General features: G+C 39.6%; 2 protein-coding genes and 1 long non-coding RNA gene across 11 annotated transcripts in view; 1 reads left to right on the top strand and 2 right to left on the bottom strand.

The window, feature by feature from the left end:
• Positions 1 to 16,207, bottom strand: part of LOC103145626 (connector enhancer of kinase suppressor of ras 2-like) — a 37,760-nt gene extending 21,553 nt beyond the window's left edge. For 3 of the 7 annotated variants that reach the window (XM_016677003.1, XM_016677007.1, XM_016677004.1), the window contains exons 1-6: positions 15,674 to 16,207; positions 8,229 to 8,392; positions 5,140 to 5,342; positions 3,939 to 4,044; positions 2,690 to 2,731; positions 2,479 to 2,598 (exon numbers count right to left, since the gene is read on the bottom strand). In XM_016677003.1, the coding sequence (XP_016532489.1) occupies positions 2,479 to 2,598; positions 2,690 to 2,731; positions 3,939 to 4,044; positions 5,140 to 5,342; positions 8,229 to 8,392; positions 15,674 to 15,737 (699 nt within the window). In that variant the 5' untranslated portion in view covers positions 15,738 to 16,207. The remainder of the gene's footprint in view (positions 1 to 2,478; positions 2,599 to 2,689; positions 2,732 to 3,938; positions 4,045 to 5,139; positions 5,343 to 8,228; positions 8,393 to 15,673) is intronic. The other 4 variants (XM_016677005.1, XM_016677009.1, XM_016677006.1 and 1 more) reach the window with 2 other exon arrangements.
• On the bottom strand, positions 340 to 2,472 carry LOC107837487 (uncharacterized). The gene is made up of 2 exons (XR_001663496.1): positions 1,062 to 2,472; positions 340 to 983 (listed from the first exon to the last, which is right to left on the bottom strand). It is a non-coding gene; the product is annotated as an uncharacterized LOC107837487 (long non-coding RNA).
• Positions 16,208 to 18,868: 2,661 nt separating the features above from the next.
• Positions 18,869 to 26,595, top strand: LOC103145625 (protein NLRC3-like). 3 transcript variants are annotated; one of them, XR_001663499.1, is made up of 8 exons: positions 18,869 to 18,965; positions 19,938 to 20,185; positions 21,271 to 21,366; positions 21,503 to 21,580; positions 21,672 to 21,777; positions 21,868 to 22,105; positions 22,552 to 24,532; positions 24,596 to 26,595. XR_001663499.1 is itself a non-coding variant. In XM_007563130.2 (7 exons), exons 2-7 carry the CDS (start codon positions 20,034 to 20,036, stop codon positions 24,099 to 24,101), a joined length of 2,220 nt encoding a protein of 739 aa, XP_007563192.1. In that variant the 5' UTR covers positions 18,869 to 18,965; positions 19,938 to 20,033; the 3' UTR covers positions 24,102 to 26,595. The 3 variants fall into 3 exon arrangements, 2 of the variants coding, with proteins under 2 accessions (XP_007563192.1, XP_007563193.1); XM_007563130.2 differs by having other exon boundaries at positions 22,552 to 26,595; XM_007563131.2 differs by lacking the exon at positions 18,869 to 18,965 and adding an exon at positions 19,026 to 19,121 and having other exon boundaries at positions 22,552 to 26,595.
• Positions 26,596 to 26,812: the final 217 nt, after the last annotated feature.

Raw genomic sequence — 26,812 nt, 5'->3', positions numbered from 1 at the left:
ATTTGTTTTTTAGGCCACTTGGCCCGCTGTTGTGTTCAGGGTTCACTGAATGGATGAGAGAACTTTCATGCCCAGTCCCGGCATTTGTGTGGGGGCAGGGCTTTTATTGTGGCCCCGAGCAGGGAGCTTGTGTCTGAGTGTAGGTCAATGCAAAGATAAAGTCCAACAAACTGCTCATGGCTACGCAGTGGAAGAACGGATTCTTTCTTTCCTTTTTTTTTTCTGTTTTGCTAAATAATTATCCACAATAAAGACACGCATGTTTGCCAAGTGTTGCAGCTGCAGTACACTCTCTGTCTAATTTCAAAGCGCCCAACATGCATGTTTTTTTTGTTTTTTTTTGTTTCATATTAACAGATTACTCACATGCCCATCAGCTGAGCAAAACCCAGTTTTGGAGCCACTACAGTGAGCTGCATCGGACACTGGACAGTAAAGCGTTTCTAACTGACCTCAATATTTCAACCTGCACTTTTCTCCTGTCTGAAAACCCCAGGCTGCAGAGGACCAAGCAAACCAGTAAAGCTACGTTTCTGCAGATTAAAAAAAACGGTTTCTGTGATTCAAACCACCTAGAAGTTATGTTTAAATTTCAAAATCAAATTTATTTTACAAATTAAAAAATGTCTCTTCCTTTTTTGGAGGAAATAACCAACAGACTGAGACATTTCTTTGCTTTGGAATGGCTAATAAGGAATAACTAGCTTGTTTTTTGTTTTTTTTTTTATTCAGCAATGTCTATGTTTTTTTTATTTTTTTTATAAAAGGGTAGAGTTAGTACTGTTGTTCAGAACGGGAATACCTTCACTGAGTCAGAGATGCTGAAGGACAATCATGCTAAATTTGAATCAAAGCAAAAAGATATTGCTGAGAGTCATGCTGTTACAATATTTATAATTAGTAGATATGATCACCCAGCATTGATTGTAGTCTGTTTGTTGTACTTTACATTTTTTTGAAGTCTTTTCCTGACTTACACCAACCTAGAAAACAATTCAACATAACTTTACATATTAAAGGGATGATTCAGAAATGTTATAGTGTAGTAGTTATTATCTTACCCACAGTAGAAAACGCTCTTGGTGTCTTCATTTAGTTTAAATCCAGACCAGTTGGTCCCATAAGGTGAAGAATCTCCAAGAAACCACAGCAGTTTCCTACTCTCTTAAAACAATTTAAATCTCAACAAAATCATTGCGGTTTCTGCAAACTTTCCTTATGTTTAAACTGCTGTCACATTTACTTGCATAGAAAATAATGATTATTTAAATGAAGCCAGGCGTGTTTATTTTTGATGCACTGACTCCTATCTATAATTTCCTAGTCAAAACCATACATTTATTTTTAAATAACGGTCCAATGTAAGCTGTAAAACAACTTTAACATGAACTGCTATGGTGTTTCTGACACAGCAGTCTGCTCTGTTATTGAACCCTCAACCCCATAATACCCACCCCGTCACTCTGAGATAATCTGGTTACTAAAAGAAGGAGTTATCTACTGCAGGTCAAATATGAACAGCTAAAAAACCTTTTAACAAACTAGAACAGAAATGTTAAATTACTCTATATCTCAATTCATGTTCATTTCCATACAAGCTGATGGAATAAAGTTTGAGCAGATGCATGGCGAAAATCTTGGCATATATATATTTACGGATTGTTTCATGATGTTTCATGATTTGGGATGTGTGTGTCTCCTTGGTAGTGACTGCATGAACAAAATCACAGACTCAGAGCTCAAGGTGCCATCTTTGATTTTTACCAGTTTCTCGGCTATTAACCTTCATATTTACAGACTGTTAAGACAGTTGCTGCAGTCTGCAAGCTGCACTTCTGCAAAAAAAAAAAAAAAAAACTTGCGTATTAACTTGCTGTAAGAGTACCAAAGCTGAAATCAACCCACTCTGCCTCACTGCATGACTTATGTTTGCCAGTGAACCCCCCACAATTCATTTCAGTGGGGGAGGGGATTCGGTACCCCTCCACTAATCATTAAAAACAAATGCATCCACTTGAACCCAGCTTGACAGCGGCATTAGTCTGCTGCTGACCGGCTAATTATTAGTCATTCTGTGGCGCTTGCTGTTTATTCGAATAAAAACCCTGAAGCCAGACGAATCGGCAGTCAGGGTGGAGTGGAAAGGACTGAGACCTGGATCCTTTCGGTCACATTGGTTCATCTCTATATTGAACATGACAGCACGGAAGATGATTACTAGCCTCTAGAAGACGATTACTAGCCTCTAGAAGGGTTCTTCAGGAAACCGAGGGTATTTCGCAAACATTGGTAAAAATGCTCTTGCACTGCTTGTTACAACCTCGGCCTAATTTTTTGAAACCTTGATATATTCAAAGCATGAAAGGTTGAAGTTGGTATGGAAATATAACATTACATGGAGTGTTTTCCAGGAACACAGTGCCGTTTTATAGCACAAAAGCATTTTACAGTGACAGCGTGGCTGCGGGTGAGTCTTACCAAGCCTTCGGCGGACTTTATGTTGGCCAGCTGCACCACCTCCAGGTGTGCGGACTGAGACACCATGGGGTCCGAGGACAGGGAGATAATCTGGTCGCACACTTCGGACAAAGTTTTACACTGAGGACGACAAACGAGGGACGAGTGCGTTCTTTAAACCCACGAAAGGTGACTTCACGTTCAGTGCAGCGGGACAAAGTTAGAAACTCACCACATGCAGGATCTTGTTTTCAGTTTCGTACACAGAGCAGTCCTGGGGAATATTCAGAGAGAGAGGGAAAAAAATCTGTTACCTCAAGAGAATTAGACTAAAATGGAGTTATTGGCCTTTCTGCTGTAGGTGGATATAAGAAGAAATTGAGCAGCTTGGCACCTACACCATAACCCCCCTCCCCAACCAACCCTCCCACACAGGCATGCACAAACACCAAACAAATGAGTCACCAATGCGGAGGCAGGTCTCTCTCTTGCTCTCTGCTAGCCTTCCTCTCTATCAGTCTTCGGCTCCATCTAATTTGGCCTCTTTAACTCCCCCCACCCGCCCCTCCTTTCAATTTGTTCTATCGCTTTAATTTTTCTCCAGATAAACATTATCCTCCACAGAGACCATTAACTGTCACTTCTCTCATTAGTTACCAAGACGGAGATGAGTGACTGCCATCCCTCGCCGTCCGAGAGCAGAAGCAGAAACGGTGACATAAACAACCGAATGCAGAGCCTTCGAAATGATTTCCTCTCTGTGAACTCTTTCCAATAATATGGCATTAGAGCTACAAACCTATAGATGTGTTTCCTTATGATACATCAACACAAAGAAGTGCATAAAGTGGAGGGAAAATGCCTTCAACATTACTGAAAATGTGAAAAGTCTGATGTGCGTTTTTTTTTTTTTCTTCTTTTTTTCAGCACTAAATCAAGATGTTGTAGAACCAACTTGGACCTTTTCAGTCCAAGTTGGTTCTCCAAGTCAGGCAGATCAGGTAGGGAACATCTATAAGCTTTGTCACACATTATTTGGTTTAAACTTTTTCTACATTTAAATATGTTTGGATGATCTAAACCATTTTTATGCCCAACTGGAAGGTGAACCTCCACTTCAGTCTCAAGTTTTATGAATATTCACTACCTGAATAAAGCTGATAGTACAGCATTAGTAAGTCTCTGACAATAAATAAAGATCTTAAATCTTTGGATCTACTTTTTGTAATTTAGATTAAAAGTCTAAAAGCAGTAAATTGTTTATATTGAGCTTTCACCCCTGCTTAACTATAGTGCTTTTTCAAAAAAGATAGGATAATCGTTTTCAACTTTGTATATTGTACATAATAAATAGCTAAATACAGTGAAAATGGTAGGAATAGGTCCTACAGCTTCATGTCGCTTGAAGCGTAACATGTGGGTCAAGTTGCGTCGAGGGCATGAGACGTACGTCGCAATGTGATGTTGCACAGTTCATTCACCTGCTGCACGATCGTGGTGAGTTCGAGACATAGCTGGATCACATTGTTTCTGGTCACAGAGTAATCCGCCACTGCAGCAAACGGTGACCTGAAAAAGAAAGAGCACCTGAAATGAACCATTAGACCGTTCTTCATCACAGATTGAATCACTGCTAACATGGTGGAGACATTTCAGAGACTCGACGATGCGCACGACGGTGGGAGAAACGGCCTTGCTATCAACAAATACGCACAAAATGAGTAAATATGTAGATGTTCTTCAGTTTCCATGCTTTTAAACCAACGTATTTGCATAGGATTTAAAAGCTAGATGAGTTTTCTGCATTTATTCTGTCTAATTTTGTCCACAATTATGCATGTGCACATGGAGAAACAAGACATTAAGCCACATAAAAACAGACTTGTTCAGTTTTGGGTTTTTTATATCAACCTGTTGGCTGAATTGACTAATGTAAGGTCTTCCTGGCAGATCCAGATCTAAAAGTTGTCAGACAGAAAAAGTCCCTGAGGTTTGGACTTTGGCTGGAATAAAGGTTTGCAGCAAACAAACCCAGGAAAATGAATTAAGGAACTGAAGGTATTTCCCCATTAGGGGTTGGCCGATTCCTGAAGAACGATGCCAAAAGTTGGGCTATAAATCACGTATGCAGCAGGTCATAAAAGCAAAAGAATGTTCTGAAATGCTAAGAATGCTTGTCAGGGTGTGGGTGAATAATGTACATGACTTCAGTTGTCAATATAAAGACTGGTTTGGTTTTTAGAAAATACTTGTAATCTTAATTGTGCTAAATTATTTCAATTACTGTTGACACATTTATTTAAAGCAGCAGCAGCTGCTATAGCTTGTTTATTGTGCCAGTAGATGTAATTTGCAATTGGGGTTGAATAATTTCAGGAGAACATAAATGTGCAGAAACACCTGACCGTAGTTTTGCTTTCTAAATCTTGTCTCTTACGTTTAGCAAAAGCATGATTTTGTAAAACTGGATGGATGGATGGATGGATGGATGGATGGATGGATGGATGGATGGATGGATGGATGGATGGATGGATGGATGGATGGATGGATGGATGGATGGANTGGATGGATGGATGGATGGATGGATGGATGGATGGATGGATGGATGGATGGATGGATGGATGGATGGATGGATGGATGGATGGATGACTTTATCCAGCAGCATCATTTTGCAAGTCTCACCTGTCCAGCCACGCCAGCAGGCTCTTGGCAGCAGCGATCAGGTCTACCACAGAGGTGAGGAAGTCGTTGGGCAGCTTGTGAGTGGCTCTGCCGTCGTAATGGCCGCTGCGCCGCCGGCCCGTGATGAAGTTCTGCAGGTTTTTTGCAGACGCGCTGAGCTTGTGAGAAAGCGTCTTCAAGTTCTCAGTCTCCAAACCGTAATTCTAGAGGAGAGAGGGGAGAGTAAAACCTTCTGCGTTCACCCAGTTCGTCAGAGTTTGTTTCACCGATGATGACGCATTCCAGCCATTTTTATTTTTTTTTTCACACATCAGACTCAAACTTATTGTCGCTCTGATACAACTCTATAAAAGCCTCGGGCGGATTGGGTCCCCAAGAAAAACGCTGCAGAAATGAAAACAAAACAATCTAAACCAGCTGTCGCTTTGATTTTATACAGATAAGCTAATGCTCATTTTTGGTGCAAATTGCACGTGCAGGAACTGTGGAGTCTTTCCTGTCAGGGTTTCTTAGGAGGAGAGGGGACAGCAGGAGGGCTGCTAATCATATTTAATACAGGAGAGCCTGACAGACTTAAAACTAAATCCCGGTTACGTAAGGGGCTTTGGAGCCGGCGAGTGGCCCCCTCCCGGCAGGGATGAAGGATGAGAGGAGTTCACATTCTGATAGCATCTACGACCTCAGCCCACTAAATCTGCATCCAGTTTCTCCATTGATCTCTGGGATTAACTCACACCGATGTGCATTTCTTTTACTCCACACATAATCCATATGTCAGCTCATCAATAAATTTGTGTTTTATCCTGCAGAACTTGCAAAAGAAAGAAAATGGAAATGTGTTGCTTGGAGTAATTACAGTTTCCATATTTCTTAGAGCTTTAAAATGAGAGAGAGGGAGAGAGAGAGAGAGAGAGAGAGAGAAAGAGAGAGAGAGACTTGTCCTCACTGTTTAATATTAAATTAAACATTTTCTGTTTACGTCAGTTGGGGCTACCAATATAAAGTCTATTTGCTAAATACCAGAATTTTGACAAAATATAAATATTTTTAAAACATTCTTCAAACTGGGAAGTTAACATACATTTCCTAACTGATAAAATGACATAATAAAGTTTATTTATGTACAGTGTTTTGGATATCTCTCTTCAAGCTTCTCATAGAGGTTTGCAGGAAGTTTGGCCTATTCCTCCTGACAGATCTGCTGTAACCAAGTCGTATCTGTTAGCTGATTCGCTAACACAAACCTTTTCCTCTCTGCCTAAATGTTTTCATCGATAAGCTCCTTAAAAGTAACTTCCTGGCATAGTTCTTGCTTTTAAACATACTGCTGAAATCTTCTTTAGGGTTGGGATAAGGGCCACCCCAGAAGCTTAATGTTAGTCTGTTTTATCCGTCTAAAATCTGCTCTGATGTGTGTTTGGGAGCTTGAAGCATCTGACCCAAACTGGTGAATCGGAAGCTGGTCGGGATGTTTCAGAACAACCAAAAGGAGTAGAGATATGAAGAGTGAGGGCGGCCTCTAAATGTTTCATTTCAACCTCAAATCAACAGCTTAGATGGTTGAAACGTGGACATAAACGGATGCTCCAACTGGACAAAGGCACAAAAAACACAGAAGTGGTTCTAGACGGTTCGTTCAATGGCCTCCCGAAAACCAAACTTTCATCTTCACTTACAGGATAAAACCATGTCTGGAAACCAACCAGTTTTAATGACATCAAATATTCAGTCTAAGCTTGTTGATGGCTGCACAACGTGTGTGGCTGACATTTATCCAACTGTCACTAGGGGGTGTGTGCACATAATTTACACAGTTTTTGAGAAAATCCTCCATAAATTCAAACGATCTCAGCTAGTTCTGGTATTTAAAATTCATTGAAGTTGCCTGTTGTAAAATCACTCCAGCCTGAACCAAACAGTGCGTCTACAAACTCATTTTACTGCACAGAATGTTACATTTATGATCCTCCTCTTCTGAGCAGAAAACTTTGTTTTATGATGTTATTTCTTATCGTTACTGATGTAATCCCACCAGCATCGTTTAAAGAGCAACAATGGATGCTCAAGGAAGGAGTTAGGGCTATGAGGGGGATACATTCTCACACTATAGCAGCTCATTAGTCAAATCAGCAGAGTGACGGTGTTTCACACTGACACACAGCAAACGTCTGTATCTCTGACAGCAAGTAAGTGCATAAACTACCTCAAAACGAGCCAGTAAAGGATGACAGCAGAAATATCTGCCTGCTTTAAGAAAACAAAATTAGATTGATAACTTTATCTCATGGGAAATTTTTAAACTGGAACCCAAAGCGGTTTCACATTTCCAACATTTTAATTCTGCGGCTCTAGCTTTACCCTCAGTGCACAGATGGATACAAGGAAGTGAACTTACTGGAGCTACATCCAGTAAATACAACAACCTCCACCTGAGCAATCCTGTGGGATACAAAAGCAAATTGAGCTAGCCCCTTTAAGAACAAGGAGACAACAAAGTCAGACTGTAAAGGCCACACGTTTTGGACCAATGTGAAATAAGATGTAGCTTCTTCTCAGAAGGATTGTTGAACCAAAAGTAAAGCTTTCTCCTGTGTTAGTCCTTTCAGCTGATGCTGCCACCACTGTGTTTCAAGCCTGGGAAGTTATGTTTAGGGGGTTGGGGGGATATTCAGTGTTTTCCACCCAAGAAAGCATTTTGCAGGCAGGTCAAGAAGTTAATCTGATCTCACTTGACCAGAGCAGCTGCTTCCCAAGTTTGCGGTGTCCTCTATACATAAATAGCTAACATAAAGTAGGACATCTTGGATCAACAATGGCTTCTTATTGCCTCTGTTCCATAAAGGCCAGAGCATGTGGAGTTCCCAGCGACCTTCATAAGAGCCACTACACAATGTGGGAAAAGTTCAAAGCATAGAAAAGCTTTTGCAGGGACACAATATTTTCTTACGTTTCTGTTGATCTTACAACAAATAAGTTAGTTTTCCTACTTCGTGATTCACAGAGACACACATTATTTGTCTGAAAGCTCAATCTGTGACTCAAAGGTAGCAGCAGTGAGTAGAGAGATGTAAGCGAAGCCTTGGACTCACCAGCGCACACAGTAAGTCCACAGCTTCCAGTATGAGCTCCTGGTGGCCGATCCTGGATACGCCCAGATCCTCCAGCTCCTGGTGGGTGATGCGCAGCAGCTGGTCTCCCCCTACTTTCTCCTTCTCAAAAGTCTTGATGTACTGCTGCAGGCAGTCGTCCAGGCCTGAGACGACACAACACAGTTGAGTCCGATTTTGTGAGTTCTTGCGAAATCTGCTTTTGCTTTCTACATGCTAAGTGGGCTCGACGTTGCCTTCCATACCAGAGTATGTGCTGCAAATCTGCTATTCGTGTGATCACAGGTCGCGTTCTGCCGCATTCAAGCATGATAACAGTCTGTGTGACACAAGAAATGTGACACATTCCCCCCCTCCACAACATGATTCCAGCTACATTTTCAGCGCCGAGCCTGAAAAGAAGCGTTTAATTTAACAGGGTTATGAGTCTGCGCGCGACTTGTTTTACATGTTTTAGCACCGCAGCAGGTGTGAAATCCTTGTGGAAGAAAATACTTGGTGAAAGGCAGCAAACTAAAACAAACCGAACACTCGTTTGTGCCGACGGCTTGTGCTTTACATCTGAAATCACAAAGAACTCTTGCTTCTATGTCGTTCACGCAATAAACAGGTTTCATAAGGAGCTCAATCTATTGCTATTGCATCACAGAAACCTTCAGAATCGTTTCTCAGGCAGGATTAAGAATCTCTCTGGCGCAGAAGTCAACACAATTGCATTCTGATGGGACACTGATGGAGCGCTTAGGCATAGACTGCAGTTTTATGACTCACGCTGCTATAAAAATACAAAATCTAAAGCAACCAAATTCACCGGACTTTCTTGAAAAGAATCAAAGGCACTTGTTATTTGTCCTATAAATGATTTTGATTTTGACTATGTGCCCTCTTTTCCCTGTGAATTGGATTTTCGACTGAGGCAGCTTTTTTATTTTAAGCAGAACAGATCAAGACACTACTTCTTTATATTTATAATAAGGATAGCAGTAGATTAATAAAGAGTTCCACATGTTTCTCTTCAGTGATACTTTTTACTTTAAAATGTAGCTAAATTTCTCCAGATCAAATAATGCAAATAAATAAAGCTTAATATAATGCTTTGGTATGAGGATAAATAACGATCCAAGCATTTTAAGACCTTGTGTTTTATTATATTGTGTTTTATTCTATTACTAGCACACAAATTAGCTTATAGTGATGAGCATAAAAACCTCAGCTTACTAGGATACATGTTTTATTTTTCAAAGTGCCACTCACAATATGGTGGCATGCTAACGTCTAATTTCTACTCTGCAACGGAGCCAATGCAGTGTCTATTGTTCTATATCTATGGATCATATTGTCTGGGAATATCTAGCGACCCAGGACTTCCTGTTTCCTTTGGCTATAACTATAACGTGGTAGAGGAGTTACTCTTCAAAATGGGAGAGACAGGAGAACATGAACATTCAAGTAAGGACGATGTTGATCATATGTCTGGCTTGAAGTAAATTTCCCCCATCTACAGTCAGATTAACACTAAAACTGTCTATAAAGGCCCAGGAAGATTCATTGTTAGATTGTTCTACGGAAACAAAATGTTACTTTATTTTACTGCATTTCACTTTAATGCTTTTCACACAGCCTTTACCAACACTGTGTGACTAGAAAGTATCCTCTTTCCTTTTCAGCAGTCCGGACAGGGAAGTCAGTTTTTGTACAGCTTATGTAGCGACTTTCTCTTCTTTTTCCTTCCCCATTCACATGCAACTCCCCCCTCAGCTCGTCTCTCTGCTGTGGTGGACGAATCATACACACGGGACTTGAAGCACAGACTTGATCAAGCGTTCAAGATGGGTTCAGCTAGCAGCTAATTGTGTGTGTGTGGCGGGGAGGTGTGTGTGTGTGTGAGGGGAAGGCCATAGAGAGCTCAACACTTTAAAGCTTTACTAATCAATCTCTATAACTGTGACGGTGAAGTATGCAACCAATCTCTCTGTATTCTCCTATTAAATAAATTATGCTAAATATTTGATAGCTTTGCGTAGAACCGTGTTGGTGGGTGTAGGAGGCTAATAATGAAAATCAAATGTAGCACGAACCGACCTTTGAACTTTGACTTTTTGGCTCTCCTGCCCACTTCCAATGACCTGTTAGATTTTTGTGTGTGGGCATCTATGCCAGTCAAACAAATCGTCTGTCTAAATGTTAAGCTAATCTCTCAAAATAATGAAGTCTTCTGGCCATTTTAAACTGTTCTCGTATCGCTTTGTTAATACGCTGAGCTCCTGCATGCGTCGAGACAAAACAATAAATTATGAAGGGTAACAATTTTATGCTGTTTTTGTTTGAATAATTTCTTTTCATTCTTTCATATGAGGGTCAAAGTGAGGATCTGATGATTGAAATTTGTGGGGGTTTTTTCATTATGATCCCAGATTAAGAGAGTAGTTGGTTTTGGAATAGATCAGGGGTGTGGATCCCTGGTTTAGTTTTGTGTGGCTTTCCATTGCAATTAAAGAATGATGCATTCCCCCCGCCCCTAGTAGATGGAAACTTTTTAATTATTGCAAACAAATGTAACTCTCCTTATAATGGAAAATATTTGGTACAACACAAATTGTTTGTCTTTAGATGGCGCTGTTTTTGGTTTTTCTGCTTTTTATGAACTCATTAAACATGGCCGAACACAGCAACTGTTTTCATTCACCTTAAAAACTGGAAAAGTGGACGCTTCAATTTTTAAAATTTTTTTTTTAATAAAGCGTAAACCCTTTTTAAGTTTTGGAATAACTTACACTTCCCTTTTTATTTTTGAACATACAAATAAAAACAAATAAAATGTATGTTTTTGACCTGCAAATCCTTTTGACTTGACGATTTTGGCCCACATGAAAAATAGTTTGAACAACACTGAAATATAGATAACTTTTTTTTTCATTGGTTTTAGGTGACATTTCTCCCTTTCGTCTTCTAAACTGTTATACTTCCTGCATTCATTTTAAAAGGAATCTCTAAAAAAATTAAGCCATCTCTTCTTCCTTTGAAGTTTTATTTAAACTCTCTGAATAGGTCATCTTCAGTTGAAAGTGATGTAACTGATTTGATTTTTAGATTTAATTAGTCACAGACACTGGAATCCTGATTAGTCGCCACATATTAAACACAGATATTTTTCCTGTTCCGTTTGGCATTTAGTCCACATTTAAATAGGACACCATTCATTGAGTGCACATGATAGTTTCCGCCACATCGGTTTTCCATGTATGGGTCAGATTATTAAGCACCTAGAGGAGAAATTAAAAGCACAGTGCCGACATGCGCTGATCTCCATTATGGATAATCCACTTTTAATGTCCGGGGGAAAGAGCAATTTGAAACAGATATACGACAGTTTGAGTGGCTGAGTCAGACTATTTGGGTGAGTGGGAACACAAGAGGAGGAAAATCAAAAGTGGGTCCCTTTGTAAATATGGAAGGTTCGACAATGTTCAGACTGTGAGCTTGAATTTTTCTGCAGCATAAAAACAACACGCTGCTGCGGCAGAAGATGCTGCTCACGTTGAGAACAAACTTGGAGGATAAGGTGTGCGTCGTTTCCCTCTAAAGTTGAGTGCTTCAACAGCTCCATCGCAGCTGGGAACAAAGCGCCTCGCTCAAACAAAGCTGACGGGAGACGGGAGTATAGGGCTGTGGGAAGGTCACAGGGGTCCCCCCCTTCTCTGGCCTCCTGCGACATCACGGGGGCACAAAGAAATAAAGGAACCTGGGAATCCTGAAAACAAAACAGTGCCAGTCGCCAAGAAGGCTCGGAGATGGTTATTTAACAGGACTCCCCACCCCCTGCAGCCGTTTCTTCTTCCTCAGTGTCTCTCAAAGTCACTTTTGTCCCTCACTTCACATTACCACTACGGAGCGCCGGCCACGGAAATGCTCTTTGCTCCACTTGTCAGATGTGGGACACAGAGGAGTTCAATACAGTCATTCTTCCTACTTTTTTCATTTGCTCTGAGTCTTTTCACAGACTTAAATCTTCACTGAGCAGCTAGCATCGCCGCCTTTCTGCTTCATTCTGCATCTTTTTTTTTTTTTGCTTACAAGCTCCTATTTCTCCAATGTGATTCTTTAAACACATATTCAACCGACTCAAGTGCAGCTAGTTATAACACTCGTACTAGGAGCGATCTGATGATTTACTTATTTGTTTGTTTCAAGGATAACCCATTGAGATGTTTCATCTCATTTTCAAGGGGGTCCTTGTCGTCACCGCAAGCTGCTGACCGACACCAAGGCAACCTGAGGCTTTAAAATGTTTCCAGCGGCTGCAGTTTTCCATCATGAAGTTCATTTGCTTTAAACTCATTTTAATGAGATGCCAGCAAAAAGAACAATGAAGTAACGGCGCAGTCCCCCTCCCCCGCAGGTTGCTGCGAGCTGCCAGTCACCTTGCATAAAAACGCCAGCATCCGATAACAAAGAAAGCGACGAACTGAACAGAGATTCGTCCAGCTGTATGGACATTACAATAAGCCCAGAACTCCCCCCTTCTCCACCTGTTGCTGGCTGGGTAAAACGCTGAGCTACTTCACCAAGTGCCACAAGTTGAATGAAGGACGGCTAACGCACAATACCAAAGGAGGAGCTGAAGTTTTTTATGATCATCTCAAGCATAAATTAAAACAACGCGCCCTGTCCTTCATATGCTCCACACTGCCAGTCAGCTGGCTGAAGGATAGCTAACCTCCTACATTTTATTTGCTTACACAGCAGTAGATAAAATGTTTACTTCAATATATTATTTACCGGATGATTTTTATTCCAAATTTTTGTGTGTCAAATCAAAGTATCTCACAAAAATAGAACTTAAATGGTGGTAAGAAACGACTCCCTCCTGGGGATTTCTTCTTCTTTTTTATTTTTCGTTCACTTAAATACGTCAGCCCATCAACGTCAGATGAAGAGCCATGTGCAACCGAAACCCGATGTTTGACCTCAAACAGGCTGTTCACGTCCCAAACCCTAAAAATGTGGCAGAATTAAAACACTTCTGCAACAAGAAGGGAACAAAATTCCTCCACGGGGATTTAACAGACCGATTGCCAGTTATCACTAAACCCTGACGTCCCCCTCTGCTGCCAAGGCTGGCACAAGCAATACTAGGTTTAGGGGGCACTTACTTTTTCCACATGGTCCCAGTTGGCTTGGATAGTTTTTCCCCCTTAATGAATGAGAAATATTGTTTGAAAACTGATTATTGTATTTACGTTTGTCTGGTTTTAAAATTTGATGATGTGAAACATTTCAATGTGACACAAAGCCCAAAACAGAATGCATCTTTGAGGGGGAAAATACCTCAACTGTGATAATTAAAACGTCGTTTTTTGAATTCCAAATTTCAACGTAATCGTACAATGTTTCACAATTTTGTCTTTAGTTTTTAATAGACATTGAAGACTGTTTATAATACGATGAGCATCTCACGCAGCTCGGTGTAGCAGCAGCAGCAGCAGCGACCAACAGGCTGCGAATTACGATGCTATATTTACACGTGTATGTGTACTGAAGCGGTACAGATGTATGGATGTGGATGTGAAGGCCCCTGGTCTGACACGTGAGCACAAAACAACACATTACCGAGACAATTACTATTTAAAGAACTGGAAAAAAAAAGACAAATCTGAATAGGCAGAGAATTCCCTCCAACTGGAACAAACATCTCCACTTACATTCCTATCACATTTGAATTCTGGAATATTTGTGTAATGCAAACAGACAAAAATAAGCATAGCTTATGAGGAATCTGTGAAGAGAGTGGGAGTGGGCTGAGGATGTAAAAAAAAAAAAAAAAAAAAAAAAAAAAAAAGCCCCAACAGCTGTTTGGTGTTTGGGGACATTTACAGATCTCTAGATCAAAGCAAACAAACGCTAATCTGACACAGCTACCAAAGCTGGGTAGACGGAGACAAATTAATCACAACAACTTCAACGTTTCTGAATTTCCAGGCTTTTAGTAATGGCACGTCAGATTAGTTTAAGCACAAACATTTCTTAGATGGAAAATGGCCTCAGGAGGGCTCTACTACTCGTCTGAAAAGGATCTCTCTCTATGTGCGTTAGCTTCTGCTAAGGCGGAGGATTCCCCCGTCATGATAACAAAAGCTTTAGGAATAAACTTTGGAACCATATATAAGCTCTGTCTGTCATGTACTAGTTTTAAAAATATTATCCACTGGTGTACTTTTCCACCAACAAATGTTAGTGAGACACTAACAGTAAAAACACAGCAGGGTAAAGAAGAAGAAGAAGAAGAAGAAGAAGAAGAAGAAGAAGAAGAAGAAGAAGAAGAAGAAGAAGAAGAAGACTTCACAAAAACAGACTGAAGCAAACACTAAATTTTGCTGCATGTGGATTTCTGTTAACACGACAAGAGGAAGTAATAGAACAATTATTTTTTTGTTTGTTTTGGTGGATGTCACAGGTGATGGAGGAAATTAACACAGAGACTAGACCAGTTTTTTATAACTTGGTTTGACTCATCTGCTCATCTTCACAAACCACTTCTGTGTTTCTCATGTCCAAATTTTCCTGAACTCCTTGCTGTGTGCTCACAGAATCCAAGTACATTTATTCGAAGGAAAGTAAAACGTGAATAAAAAGGGAAACAGGAAAGGATGTTGCAAGAGCGCTGATCAGCTGCGCCTTTTGTGATGTCACCAGGAAGTATGAGCATCTGAAGCTCGTTATTGTTTTTCTTTTGTTTGTTTGTTTTGTTTTTGCTTTCATCATAGCAAAAAAAAATACCAAAACAAATAGAAAAACTGACCAAAATATGTTGTCATATATATAACAAACTATAATTAAAGTGCATTGATTTTACTGAAAAGTGATGAGGAATAGCTTTAGGCTTTAACTCCAGTCAGTCTTGGTGTCCCTCTCTGTCAGCTCACTTGGAGAGTCCTTCCAAACATCTGTGGATGAACATTTAGCAGGTGATGCTGCAATGATTGCTAAGCACACACACTTCCCAGATCACTTTACCCCGTTTTCATCTGAACCCAGAATCTGACCCCATGAGCCCGTGTCATCTGGGTATAATTACTAAATCTCTGCCCCAGACTCCCAGAGGAGGAAGCTCTGATTTAACAATGGACACAATGGGTTTCAAAGCGCTTGGAGATGTTTGGATGCGCTCTCTTCTGGAGAACATCCACATTCACGTCGCTATTGTTCAATAATAATAGTAATAACAATAACAATAATCAATGATAACAAATCGGGTTTGCATAAACCCAAACGACGACGTTTAAAGGCGAGGAATCAGCAGGTGTTTTGCTTTCTTTCCGACATCTCGCATCAGTTTGTGTCGGAATGTGTTGAATCGCTGCGCAACACTTGATTCACTTGAGCAGTTTTGAGAAAAATGTTAAATTTATACAGGCAATAAAACCCACCTTTCATCCAGTCTACCACTTGACTTGGGCTCCACTTGCTCACGGGCTCCATAATCAGTGCCATGGTAGAAGTTTGTCTTCAAGCTTCACAAAAGAAAAACACACCCAACTCAACCAACTCCCTTCTCAAAATTAGGGGGGAAAATAAATAAATAAGCACACAAAATGTACTAAAAATTCCTCTTCCCCCCAAAAAAGAAGATACCCACTGGCTTTAACTGGCTTTAAACATCAATGGAGGTAGGCATTGGTCTAAGATGTCTAAATTTTTTTGTCGTGGAGCGGAGACTGAGTAAAGCCCGGCAGGCTTCTGCAGATTCCAGCGCTGCTCAGTCCTTTGAATGAGGTCTTTCAATTATCATTCATGTCAGGCTCAGCGGCGGTGATGCTGCTGGGTCTCTGCTGCCCGGCTCTTCTGCCTAAATACATCCTAGTACCGTCCAGAGCAGCGAACAACACGCAGACTGTTCACTTCATCCTGCCGTCTGGAGAGGTAGCATTCGCTCTAAGCATCCTCCCTCCCCTTCCCCAGACATGGAGTCACAGCCCTCGCTGCCTTCAGCAGGCGAGGTCTTTCTGTATGACGGGTGATTAATGCCACAGGCGCGACAACCGCGAAGACTCAGCATGTAGTATTGTTATGTTTGTTGGTCATTTGTCTGTGAACAGGCTTTTTTTTCCCCCATGAAGGAATCTAAGACAGTACTTTCAAGCTTAATATTTCTTGAGAATTTTTTTTTTTTTTAAGAGTTTGGTTCAGGATATTTGAGGTGGAATTCAATTAAACTTTATACAGCATTAATATCTTTAGCTGGATCTCTTAGCATGTTCCTTTTTTTAATCTGTGGGCTTTATTTCAAGCCATCTTTAATGGTGATAAATTGAAATAGAGGCTAGCCTAGCCACTGACAAGTCAACTAGATTAAAATCTACAAATTTGAGAGACGCCTACTTCGTACTTCATTATGAAAAACAACCCAGGTTGAACAAAAGTAGGGTTAAATCTAAATCTGCCAACTGTATAATAATCCAAAGTGTGTAACCTAACAACAACAAATTACATATGTGCTTAGTGACTGAAAAAACATGATCATTATTTGCATTAAAACAAACTTATTCATTGCCAGTGGGGAAAAAAACAACAAAAGTGAGTAGGAGACAATGCAATCATGAATTGAGTGTTTGTTTACCTTCCTGTTTCATCACCTCAGAGCCTTTTGTGTCTAGGTCAACTTGGTTCATATGCACGGACTGCACAAATAATGACACACATGCTGCTAAAACAAAGATCGCTGACATTTGGTTAAAAGAAACAATATAAAATTATACTTTGATCGTATGTCTCCAATAAATAGAAATACTGTGGTGTATTCTGATGTTAATTCCTTTACATCTTCTCCAAGCCTGCTGGCACTGATCGCCCTCCATACAAGCCACTGTTTTCTCCTGCTGTCTTTGTCGCTGCTCGCCTCCATCACACAAAGCGCACTGTAGTGGAACAGTGGTCACCAAGGGAAAGAGGATGCTGACATGCCGTGATCTTTATATATATCACTAAACAGCTTCAGGGTTTAAACCTTTCCTTACTCATGCATTGCTCAGTATTAAGCCATATTTACAGTGCACTGTAATTAAGTAAATAAATATTACATTTGAGGGGTTTTAAATTACCTTATAATTAAATTTGAATTTATTTTATTTTTAAGTTGTAGTGAAGAGGCCTTTTCTTAAAAGGCATTTCAAAAAAATATAATTTTACAAATAATGATGAGTTGGGCTTTAATTGCAAACATTCAGCTCTGTCTTAAGGAACTTTACATCCAAAATTGTCAAAAGAGTATTGAAATCAGGACTATATTATTTACAAACCATTTTTCAAGAAATGTAATTGAGCATTAACTTAAAAGCTGCTTTGTGGCCAGGTGAGGGAGGCTGCATTCCTGTTTTGCTCGTTAATCAAGCAGGAAATTGGTCAGTTTTTGTTTTCATGTGATGAATTTGCATTTAGAAACAGTCATATAATAAGTGTATTCCTAATGCAGATTATAAAGGCTATACGTTGCAAGAACAGAGCACATCAATGTGGAACTGAGCTTTAAAAAATCCTAAAATCCATGGTTTGACATATGATAATTTAAAAAAGTTAATGGTGAGCTTATATGTAGAGGAAGGGAGATAATTTAACATGCATGAATCAAACAGAAACAGAGCTGAAATGGCAGAAATGGTCAGAAACATGTCAAGAAAACCTATAGCATCTAGTAACAAAGGCTCAATAATACTGGGTTTACTAATAATAAGAAATAAGACTATAATAAATTTTAAACATCCTCTTTTTTACCATAACATAATATACTTTTTCAGCCAAGTTCCACAGTATGCTGGAACAATAGTGTTCAATAAAATGTAATAATGGGGAAAAAGAGGGATGGATTTTCACACACTCAAAGGTCTTTAAATGTTTATTCACAATCATCTACATAAAAGCCAGTGCAGCAGATTGAAACCCAAGTCTGTTAGCAGTGACCGCCAAAAAGATCAATAATCATAGATGCAAAGAGAGGAACAGTGGGAAATGTGAGAATGTGACTTGATACAGCATCTATAAATCATGATTCTTTTTTTATCTCTGTGAATCATACTTTCAGTCCAAGGAAAACTCTGATGCAGGGGATTGACATTCAGTCCCAGCCTTACATAACAGCAGCATCATGATATAAACTAAAACTGAATGATTTGTCTTTTCATAGGGAAGCTCCAAATGTGCTATGAATTAAGTCTTATTAAACCATTAGAAATGTGTGTTAGCCACGAAAGCCTTTCTACACAACTGTGGAGTAAAATATGTTGAAACAATTTATTATCTTTATGCACACAGACAAAAAGAATACCTTTAAAGCAATTGGGAACATCTATAATGTAATATTAAAATTTTCTATACATTTTAATTTACAATAGTAGCTTTTTATCACAAAGAAAGCATTTTGAAAACCTTTACATGTGCCTGAATTGATTTATTATTTAAAACATGTTATTTTTTTCAAGTGCTAACTGTTTTTAACATGAAAAGAACATTAAGATTTGTTAGCTGTTCTTCCAAAGAATTACAGAAATAAGCAGGTTTGAGATTAAATTTCTTAACAACCAAAAACGTTCAGTAGGTGATCTTTAGCTGACGGGAGTGTGCGTTTAATGGCTTCATCCTCAAGGGGGCAGTCGAGTTTATCAAGCCTCCATTATAGTTTGACAGCGAACAAGAAAAGAAACTTCCTTGTAGTAAAGGTTTTCTGAGGTAAGGTAACTATTCTGTCAAAATATCGGTAATTATGTCTTAATAATAATATGGTATATGCTAGCCAACTCCTCTATATTGGTTACATCGTTTTTGAACGTATTAGTGAAAGTTTTGACAACACTAGCGTTCTTAAAGTCGTCTTTGGGACACCGGGTAAGTTAGCTAAATGCTACACCTAATTTAGCTTCAGTGAAAGGAGAACACGTTCTTTATCTCTGGTATGTAGAATAGTGAAGTCAAGCTTCAAACACATGGCTTTTAATTGTAGATCACATAAACGATATAATATAAGCCATGAATATAAGCCATGAATTTGCTCTAGATAGACAGAAGCTCTCAATTTATGAAAAAAAAGAAGCGGTTTTCTTTTTTAAAACTAGTGTTTTATGACATGCCGCTTTGTCCACATTGAGAATTAAGTATCCTAAACATATAAACCTCTCAGATAATTTAAATAAGTTAGATTCATGACGTGGCGTGTGAATTTACACCTTATGTGTTGTGTCCCACCGCTGACAGTCTGGAAATGTTTGGAATTGCATAATTGTTTTTTTTTTCTTCTTTCTTTTAGATCTGGATGATTATTGAAATTCAAAATAGATTATCGGAAAAATTATTTTCTTTACACCACCCCATAACTAAGGAGATGATCAGATGAGTACTGATTACACCATACTCATTTGATCATAATTTGTCCATCCATAAATGCAAATAACACATATATATTTAAAGTTAAAACCAGGTATTGATTTATGTATGCCCTCTGCATTTAAGGTCTTTTCTACCATTGTTTTGCCTTTTCATCTAAATTCACTTTATCTCTAACTACTTAATTTCTTTTGAATGCTCAAGGTTTTTTTTTAAGAAAGCAAGACGATATGCCTTTGAGCAGAATGGTTCTGAAAAACCTGAATATCTGGTCCTCACAACTATTTCTGATTTTTTTTTTTCTTTCTTGCTGCTGCACAGGTTCAGGCAGGTTAGCCTGTGTTCACACTGGGACGAAAAAACGTTCACTGGTAGTTCTTGCCGAGTTGGTCGCTGAGTATATTTCTGCATGATATAATGGCTGAATCGATGTCGGACAACTCTTCCATTGGGGATGCAGTGTCTAGTAGAGAAGATGTTGAATTCATTGAGGATGAGGATCTTTACTACATTCCTGAGAGGAGACCATCTCTCGACCTTGGACCGTCTCCTATGGACACCAGTCAATGGTATGTTGAGATCTGTGACTTTTTAGCCTTTCCAAACGAGCTAAAGATTCATACAATGCAGTCACTTTGAATAATACAGAGATGGAAAGAATGTGTGCCGTTGGTGGAGAAGGGCAAAGGTCATCACTGAACATTCTAAGGTTCCTCTTCACCAAAATAAGTCTAACTTAAAATGTAATGAAAGCAGCCTTTACTTGTGGACAAAATAAAGCACAAGAGTTTTTAGGATTACTGTTATCTGCTTTAAGACAAAGTTTCATAGCCTTATAACTTATAACTTACACTTGAATTCAATTTAATTACAAAAGCACTGTGCATAACTTTAGCAGAATGCATAAAAGAAATCTGTAAGAAAAAGGGAATTATTAGGCTATATAAATGCAATTACAAATGTTCAATTGTAACAAAAATACGCCTCCTGGAGGAAAGTGGAGTTAGTGCAAGTTCCCCTAAAAAAGAAAAATCTTCACATGGAGCTCAAACTTGTACCCGTCTATCAACTTTAAGGCATTTCAGTTAAAATGCCTGACTTGATGCTGCTTGTAGGCATTCATTGAGGTCAGAGTGGACTGCTGATCCTGTGTGTATTGCTCTGTGAAAACCAAGAAACTAACTCAAGACGCACAGATGAGCTTTTACTGATAAACACAGATTTCCAGTTTTTTCTGACCTACTAATTAAGATGTTATTTCTTGGAAATAAAAACAAATGTAAAGTATTTTCCAATCTCTGCTTTTTATGAAGGATCATTCCACTGATTCCGGTTTGAAAATGTATATTCCTGCTGCCATTAGAGGCAACGTCACACTGCTGTAACACCTTCAGATGGTCCTGTGAGGTTTTGATGCTGAAGTAGTACAATTCTGACTTTTGGGTCATCTGCCCACATCTCCCAGCTGGCTGGTCAATACTCTGGGCAGCTGAAGTTGGAAACTGCTTGATTTCTGTCTCCAGATTTCTATTCTACTTTTACCTGGTGATCACCTACCAATGACTAACCAATGACCAGTTGTCTTTTTTCAACTTTTGTGTGACTGATTTGTGGATCACTTTATCTAAAAAACTCTTAACTCTGCTCCCTACAGGCATTTTGTGGATCAGGCCTTGACTCCGGCTCAGAGCTATGAAAAATTGACTAGTGAAGATGAAGGTGTGGCAGACCAGGAGGGGCCCTCTACAAGGTAGAAGCAGCATTAAAGACTCACAAAAAGCTTAAGCATGATGATCACTTGAGGCGCTCACATTCATATCAGAGAGTTACGCTGATCTTCATTACCTTGCTATAATGTTAAAGCGTCATTGTCTTCCTGGTTTTAGCGTCCGGCTGGAGAGAGCAGAATCATTTTCCAGCTGCTACTCCGTTGACAGCAACGACTGTGAAAAGATCATTCCTAAGTAAGAAATGTGACCGCAGTGTTAGATTTTAACGAATGCAGCTGTTTGATACGTGGCCCTAAGATGTAATAAAACCTGTGTGTTTCACCAGGGAAAAAACCAAAGAGGAAGTCACAGAGCCCTCGAACCAGCTCGAATTAATCCAAGAGCCAGAGGAAATCAAGCATCCATCTTTGACCCTACAATTCACTTTTAAGGTGTGCTTATGTGGCATTCACCTTCACCAGGCCTTCAAAACTCAAGCTCAAGCTGGAAGTGATTCATTTATTTGCTCCATTTCCTCCTAGGCTTTGTGTGAGACCCTGAAGAAGCTGCCTGAAGATGATTTCAGGATGTTCAAGTGGAAGCTGTGGACTCATTACCCGCAGCCTTTCAGCGCCTCTCAAAGCATGGACATCGTGGACCTCGTGGACCGACTGCTGGAGAGCTTCACCTGTGAAATGTCTGTGCAGATCACCAGAACCATTCTCGTCAGCATCAGTAAAAAAAATGTTGCTGAACATCTGCGGATGTTGTACATCAAAAGTGAGAGCGTTCACCGTGTTCATTTCCATTTAAAAGTAACACGAATGATTCATCGCTGTGAAAAAGTGTTTGATGCCTTCCAGGTTTCTTCTCTTCTTAGATGAAACAAATGTTGATATCAGAAAACCTGAACAAATGCAAAGGACAGTTTTCAAATGATCACATTTTTTTGGTTCAGTTGCGTTAGTCATAAACAGGTTTGTTTAATAATTTTAACAGAACGAATCTGACAGCATGAAATACGGTAAAAGAACTCAAAAAGCAGCGCATCTTAAGGAATCCAAGAACAGATGGGAAACAAAGTTGTTTAAACAAAAATGACGTATTTCTGTATTAACATATTCCTCTATTAAAAATAGACAAGAAATCTTGAAGGATGCAAATACTTTTTTCACAGCTCTACAGATGATGTTTTGATCTTAACCTGATTTTTTTTTTTCTTCCAGATCAAATACGTCATGAATTGTGTGAATTGATGATACAGAAGTATAGCGAAGTGTCGATCACAGAAGGACAAACGATGCCACTGGATGACATCTACGTAGACGTCAATACTTTCTCACGTTCTGACAATGGGCCGAATGTTGAACATGAGGTCTTGCAAATAACCAAGGCGTCCACCAAGAAGAAGCCAGGCGATCGGCTTTTGTTAGCAGAAACTCTCTCTCAGGAGTGGATAACCAAGACTTACGCAAGGCAGGTGTATCTCTATGGACTGGCAGGATCGGGGAAGTCCATGTTTGTCAAAAAGCTTGCCCTTGACTGGGCTCGGGGGCGATCACACCAGCATTTCTCCTTTGTCTATGTCATAACAATCAGAGAGATGAACGAGTATTTAGAAACTAAGATCTCTCTGATGGATATAGTGAACAAACTGTACCCGATGGCAAAGAGGATAAAAACGGAGGGCTTGAGGTATGAGGAAAATGAAGCCTTATTCATCTTTGACGGTCTAGACGAGTACCCTGAGGAGTTTAACTTTATGCGAACAGAGATTCACTCCGACGCCAGTTCTCCCATGACCATGAGGGTCCTCCTGGTCAACCTCCTCAGAGGTCGGTTTCTCAGCCGCTCCCGATTCGTGATAACGTCCCGGCCTCATGCTGATCGCTGTGCCCCGTGGGATGGGCATTACGACGAGATCGAAATGGGCAGTTTCTCCAACGCAAACAAAGACGAGTATTTCAGGAAGAGGTTCAAGGACCCAAATCAGGCAGCCAGAGTCATCGAGCACGTCAAGTCGTTGAAAACTCTCCATATCATGTGCTGCCTGCCCTTGTTCTGCATGTTGTTGGCAGATGAGTACCAGCGCGTCTTCAGAGAGTCACCGGAAGGAAAACTCCCCACCAACATGACGTACATGTACACGAAGCTCCTGCTGAAGCTTGTTCACATTCGTAGAACAAGAAAGCCGGCTTTCAGTCCAGAGGACGAGTTGAAGTTGCTTATGGATCTTGGGAAATTTGCCTTTACCTTGCTGGAAAAGGGTCAGTTTCATATGAACAGGTCGAAATGTCCTGACTTCTCTCACATAGAGGCAGTGAACAGAAGTGGCATCTGCATGCAGTACACGACGACTCCATTCGTCCTGTGCCACGAGGACGTGGTGTGTTTCCTCCACCCCACCGTGCAGGAGTACATGGCTGCTCTCTATGCATATCTCTCCTTTAGGAACCACGACAAGAACATTTTTGATCAATCGGTGAAAAACAAATTGAAATTGAGCCACAAGGGACACAGAATAATGGAGCTGTACAAGGCAGCAGTGGAAAAAAGCCTGCAATGCCCAGATGGCAAACTGGACTTGTTCTTGCGTTTCCTCTTTGGGATGGGATGCAAAACCAACCAAGAACTTCTCCTGCCGTTTCACAAGCCTTCTGCGAAGGTCCTAGACTTAGTTAAAGACTGTGCGGCTCTCATCAAAAAGAACCAAGGATCTCCGCATCCAGATCGGAGTAAGAACTTGAAGTGCTGCCTGGAGGAATTGGAGATGTGAGCCTTTGACTTGGCTCCAAGTCAGAGTGAATAAAATGGCCGATCACTACACAAGAAAGCAAAGTAGTGCACTTTAGTATCAGCGCATGCATGAGGAAGCCACATTTAGAGTGGCAGTTTATGTTTGAATGGGAAGCCTATTCATTTAGTTTGGGAGCATATGAGGAAAAGCTGCTAATTTATGTGAGACACTATCAGGATACAGTCCAAGTGATCAGATCTCCATGTTTTCTCCCATCTTCAGTGGTTTCAGTAGCTTCATGATCAAACCCCAGGGCTTTTTATTTGGATTTTGTGTTGCTCAACAAAACAGGAGTAACTGTGAGCGGAAAGAAAATTGATTAATCATTGTTGACCTTTTCTTTTAAACTCCCAGTTTCACTTAGGCTTGGGTTTTGATCCTTTATCATTCGTTAATATGACTTAAACCAAGTCATCCCATCAGAGCCCTGGTTTTACGTACAAAAAAATAAAATAACGTCACTTTCTAACCAGGGAATTTCTGAAGGTGGGCTGAATGCAAATACACACTTTCCTTATTTTTATATATAAAAAAAAAATACGTTAGCTTCACAGTTATGTTGTGCTCAGTGTTTATCACACAAAATCCCAATAAAATGCTTTCAGGTTTCAGGTTGCAATGTGACAAAATGTGATCAAGTTGAAGGTGAAATGACAGTTTTTGCAAGGTGCTATATTTGATTAATCTGCAGAAACTCCCAGCATCAATGAGCAGAAATTTCCAGACCGAGTTAAAAGTCTGGAGAAGGCAGCCCTGTGAGTTTTCTCATCTAAAGGCTGTGGCAGAGTTGTGCATCCAATCTATCTTGCTGCCATTTATAGGTTTTTGAGATGCATTAGTGTTTTGGTATCTCTGCAAAATCACATAGGGAGTAATTATAAAAATGGTAAACAACTTGAGTCACACAGGGATGGATTTTGGACACGAATCTTGGCATACATCTAAAAGCATGCTGTTAAATTAAAGATCAGAATATGTAAGAGTTTAGTCCTTCAGGCAAAAAAGTATTTACATTTTCAGAAAACTTGATCTGGACAGTTTCTAAGTTTTGATTCACTATCATTGTTTTGTAATAACATAATTACCTGTTAAATTAAAGATTGACCTTGAAGGAGGAGCTAATGACAGATGAAATTTGAAAAAGTTTTGAAGACTAAAGTGGAATTCTGTGTTTTAGGGTAATTTTTTCCTCTTTGCATTAAGAAATAAAATGCTCCATTAGGAAACTGATTCAACACTCATTATTACATGCATGTACACATACAGTCTTAAATTGGATGTTCCTTTGCTGTCTGAAAGTTTTTTTTAATGTATATTTTCTATATTTGTGTTTGTCTGAAAACAATGATACTTAAAAGAAATTTTATCTCAAATCTTTATTCTTTGTCCCATTGTGTATTTGATAAGACTGTAACACTTTCTATTTTAAGTTTATGAGAAATATCTAGATTTCTTATAATCTGTGGCACATTTAGTGACAAAATACATATAGATATAGTATGTAGTTGTTCAGAAATAATAGGACAAATATCCAGAATCAGAATTTATTGGTCAAGAGTGTGTGCACAAAGAATTTGACTTTGGTTTAAAGCACTCACAGCATACAAACAAAAAAGTATAAATAAATACACTTTAGAGGAAATACAATGACGAGTAAACATATGTATGTACAGCCATTTCTTCCTCCTTTTTGGTACATGTAGGAAAAAAATCAAGCTTGTTGTGACGGTGCAAATTTGGTCCTTTTGTTTCCTAGAGTGCCTGACTACTCTGGCCTAATTATGCACAAGCATTGCAAAAATGTCAGCTTAAATGCAATAAAGAAATAACTTGTTGGAGACAAAAGCATGTTTTATATTACCCAAGTCTCCACCTCACACATATTTATTTAAGTTTTTAATTCAAAAGAGCATATCGGCAAACAAAACAAAAGAGCGAAAAGCTTAGTAATTTATTTTTGTAATATTTTTTTTTTACAATGTAAAGTGCCTCAGTGCTGCATTTAGATGAGCGCTTATGTTTCAAAGTACTCTAGATATTTCTCTTAGCTTCCAGCCAGTGTTTTGCTTTGTGCCTTTTTTTTCTTCTCCACACTACTTCTGTAGCTAAAGAGACTTTTCTACCATGAATTGTAGATGAAGGGTACAATTCATGTTAAATGTGCATTTTGCAAGATGAACATTGTTCAGCAGGTGCCTTGAGTGCCTCTATTGTTTACCACTACAATCAGTGTCTGCTAACTTTATAAATTTCTGTGCCATTCCAACTGCATTTGTTACAACACAGCTAAAGTTGGAACTAAAGTCCTCCAATGCGACATTTTTCAAGAGCAAACTCTTCTGCAGGACCAATCCCTCCATCAAAGATGATCTAAAACGAGATTTGTCGCTGCAATCAGAACCAAGTTGAAAGCAAAGATGCAAATGATTTAGATGTGGCGGTGTAACTTCTATTAAAGTGTTGAAATGATCCTTACTCGTTTGATTCGATTATTCTGTCATGGCTGTGTGATTCTTCGGGGAAAGTGCCGTTGACGAGCCAGTAGATGAGAGCCTCGTCCTCGTCGCAGTTCGGTAATGCGTCACAGTGGAGAATCAGATGCTCACCTGGAAGGAAAGATCCACAGTCCAGGGTTGAAATATTGCCTTCAGTAGACGTTACTTGAACACAGCGTAAGAAACAACAGATAC

This window comes from Poecilia formosa, unplaced genomic scaffold, assembly GCF_000485575.1.
Source record: "Poecilia formosa unplaced genomic scaffold, Poecilia_formosa-5.1.2 Scaffold145, whole genome shotgun sequence".
In the NCBI taxonomy this organism is placed as follows: domain Eukaryota; kingdom Metazoa; phylum Chordata; class Actinopteri; order Cyprinodontiformes; family Poeciliidae; genus Poecilia; species Poecilia formosa.
Note: the sequence above shows the minus strand (reverse complement) of the source record. Positions and strands in the feature narration are given on the sequence as shown.

Excerpts from the sequence above, each read along its gene's own strand:
- LOC103145625 (XM_007563130.2), top strand. The coding sequence starts at position 20,034 with ATGGCTGAATCGATGTCGGACAACTCTTCCATTGGGGATGCAGTGTCT. Across the intron at positions 20,186-21,270 it reads CCTATGGACACCAGTCAATG|GCATTTTGTGGATCAGGCCT; the intron begins GTATGTTGAGAT and ends TGCTCCCTACAG. Across the intron at positions 21,778-21,867 it reads CCCTACAATTCACTTTTAAG|GCTTTGTGTGAGACCCTGAA; the intron begins GTGTGCTTATGT and ends ATTTCCTCCTAG.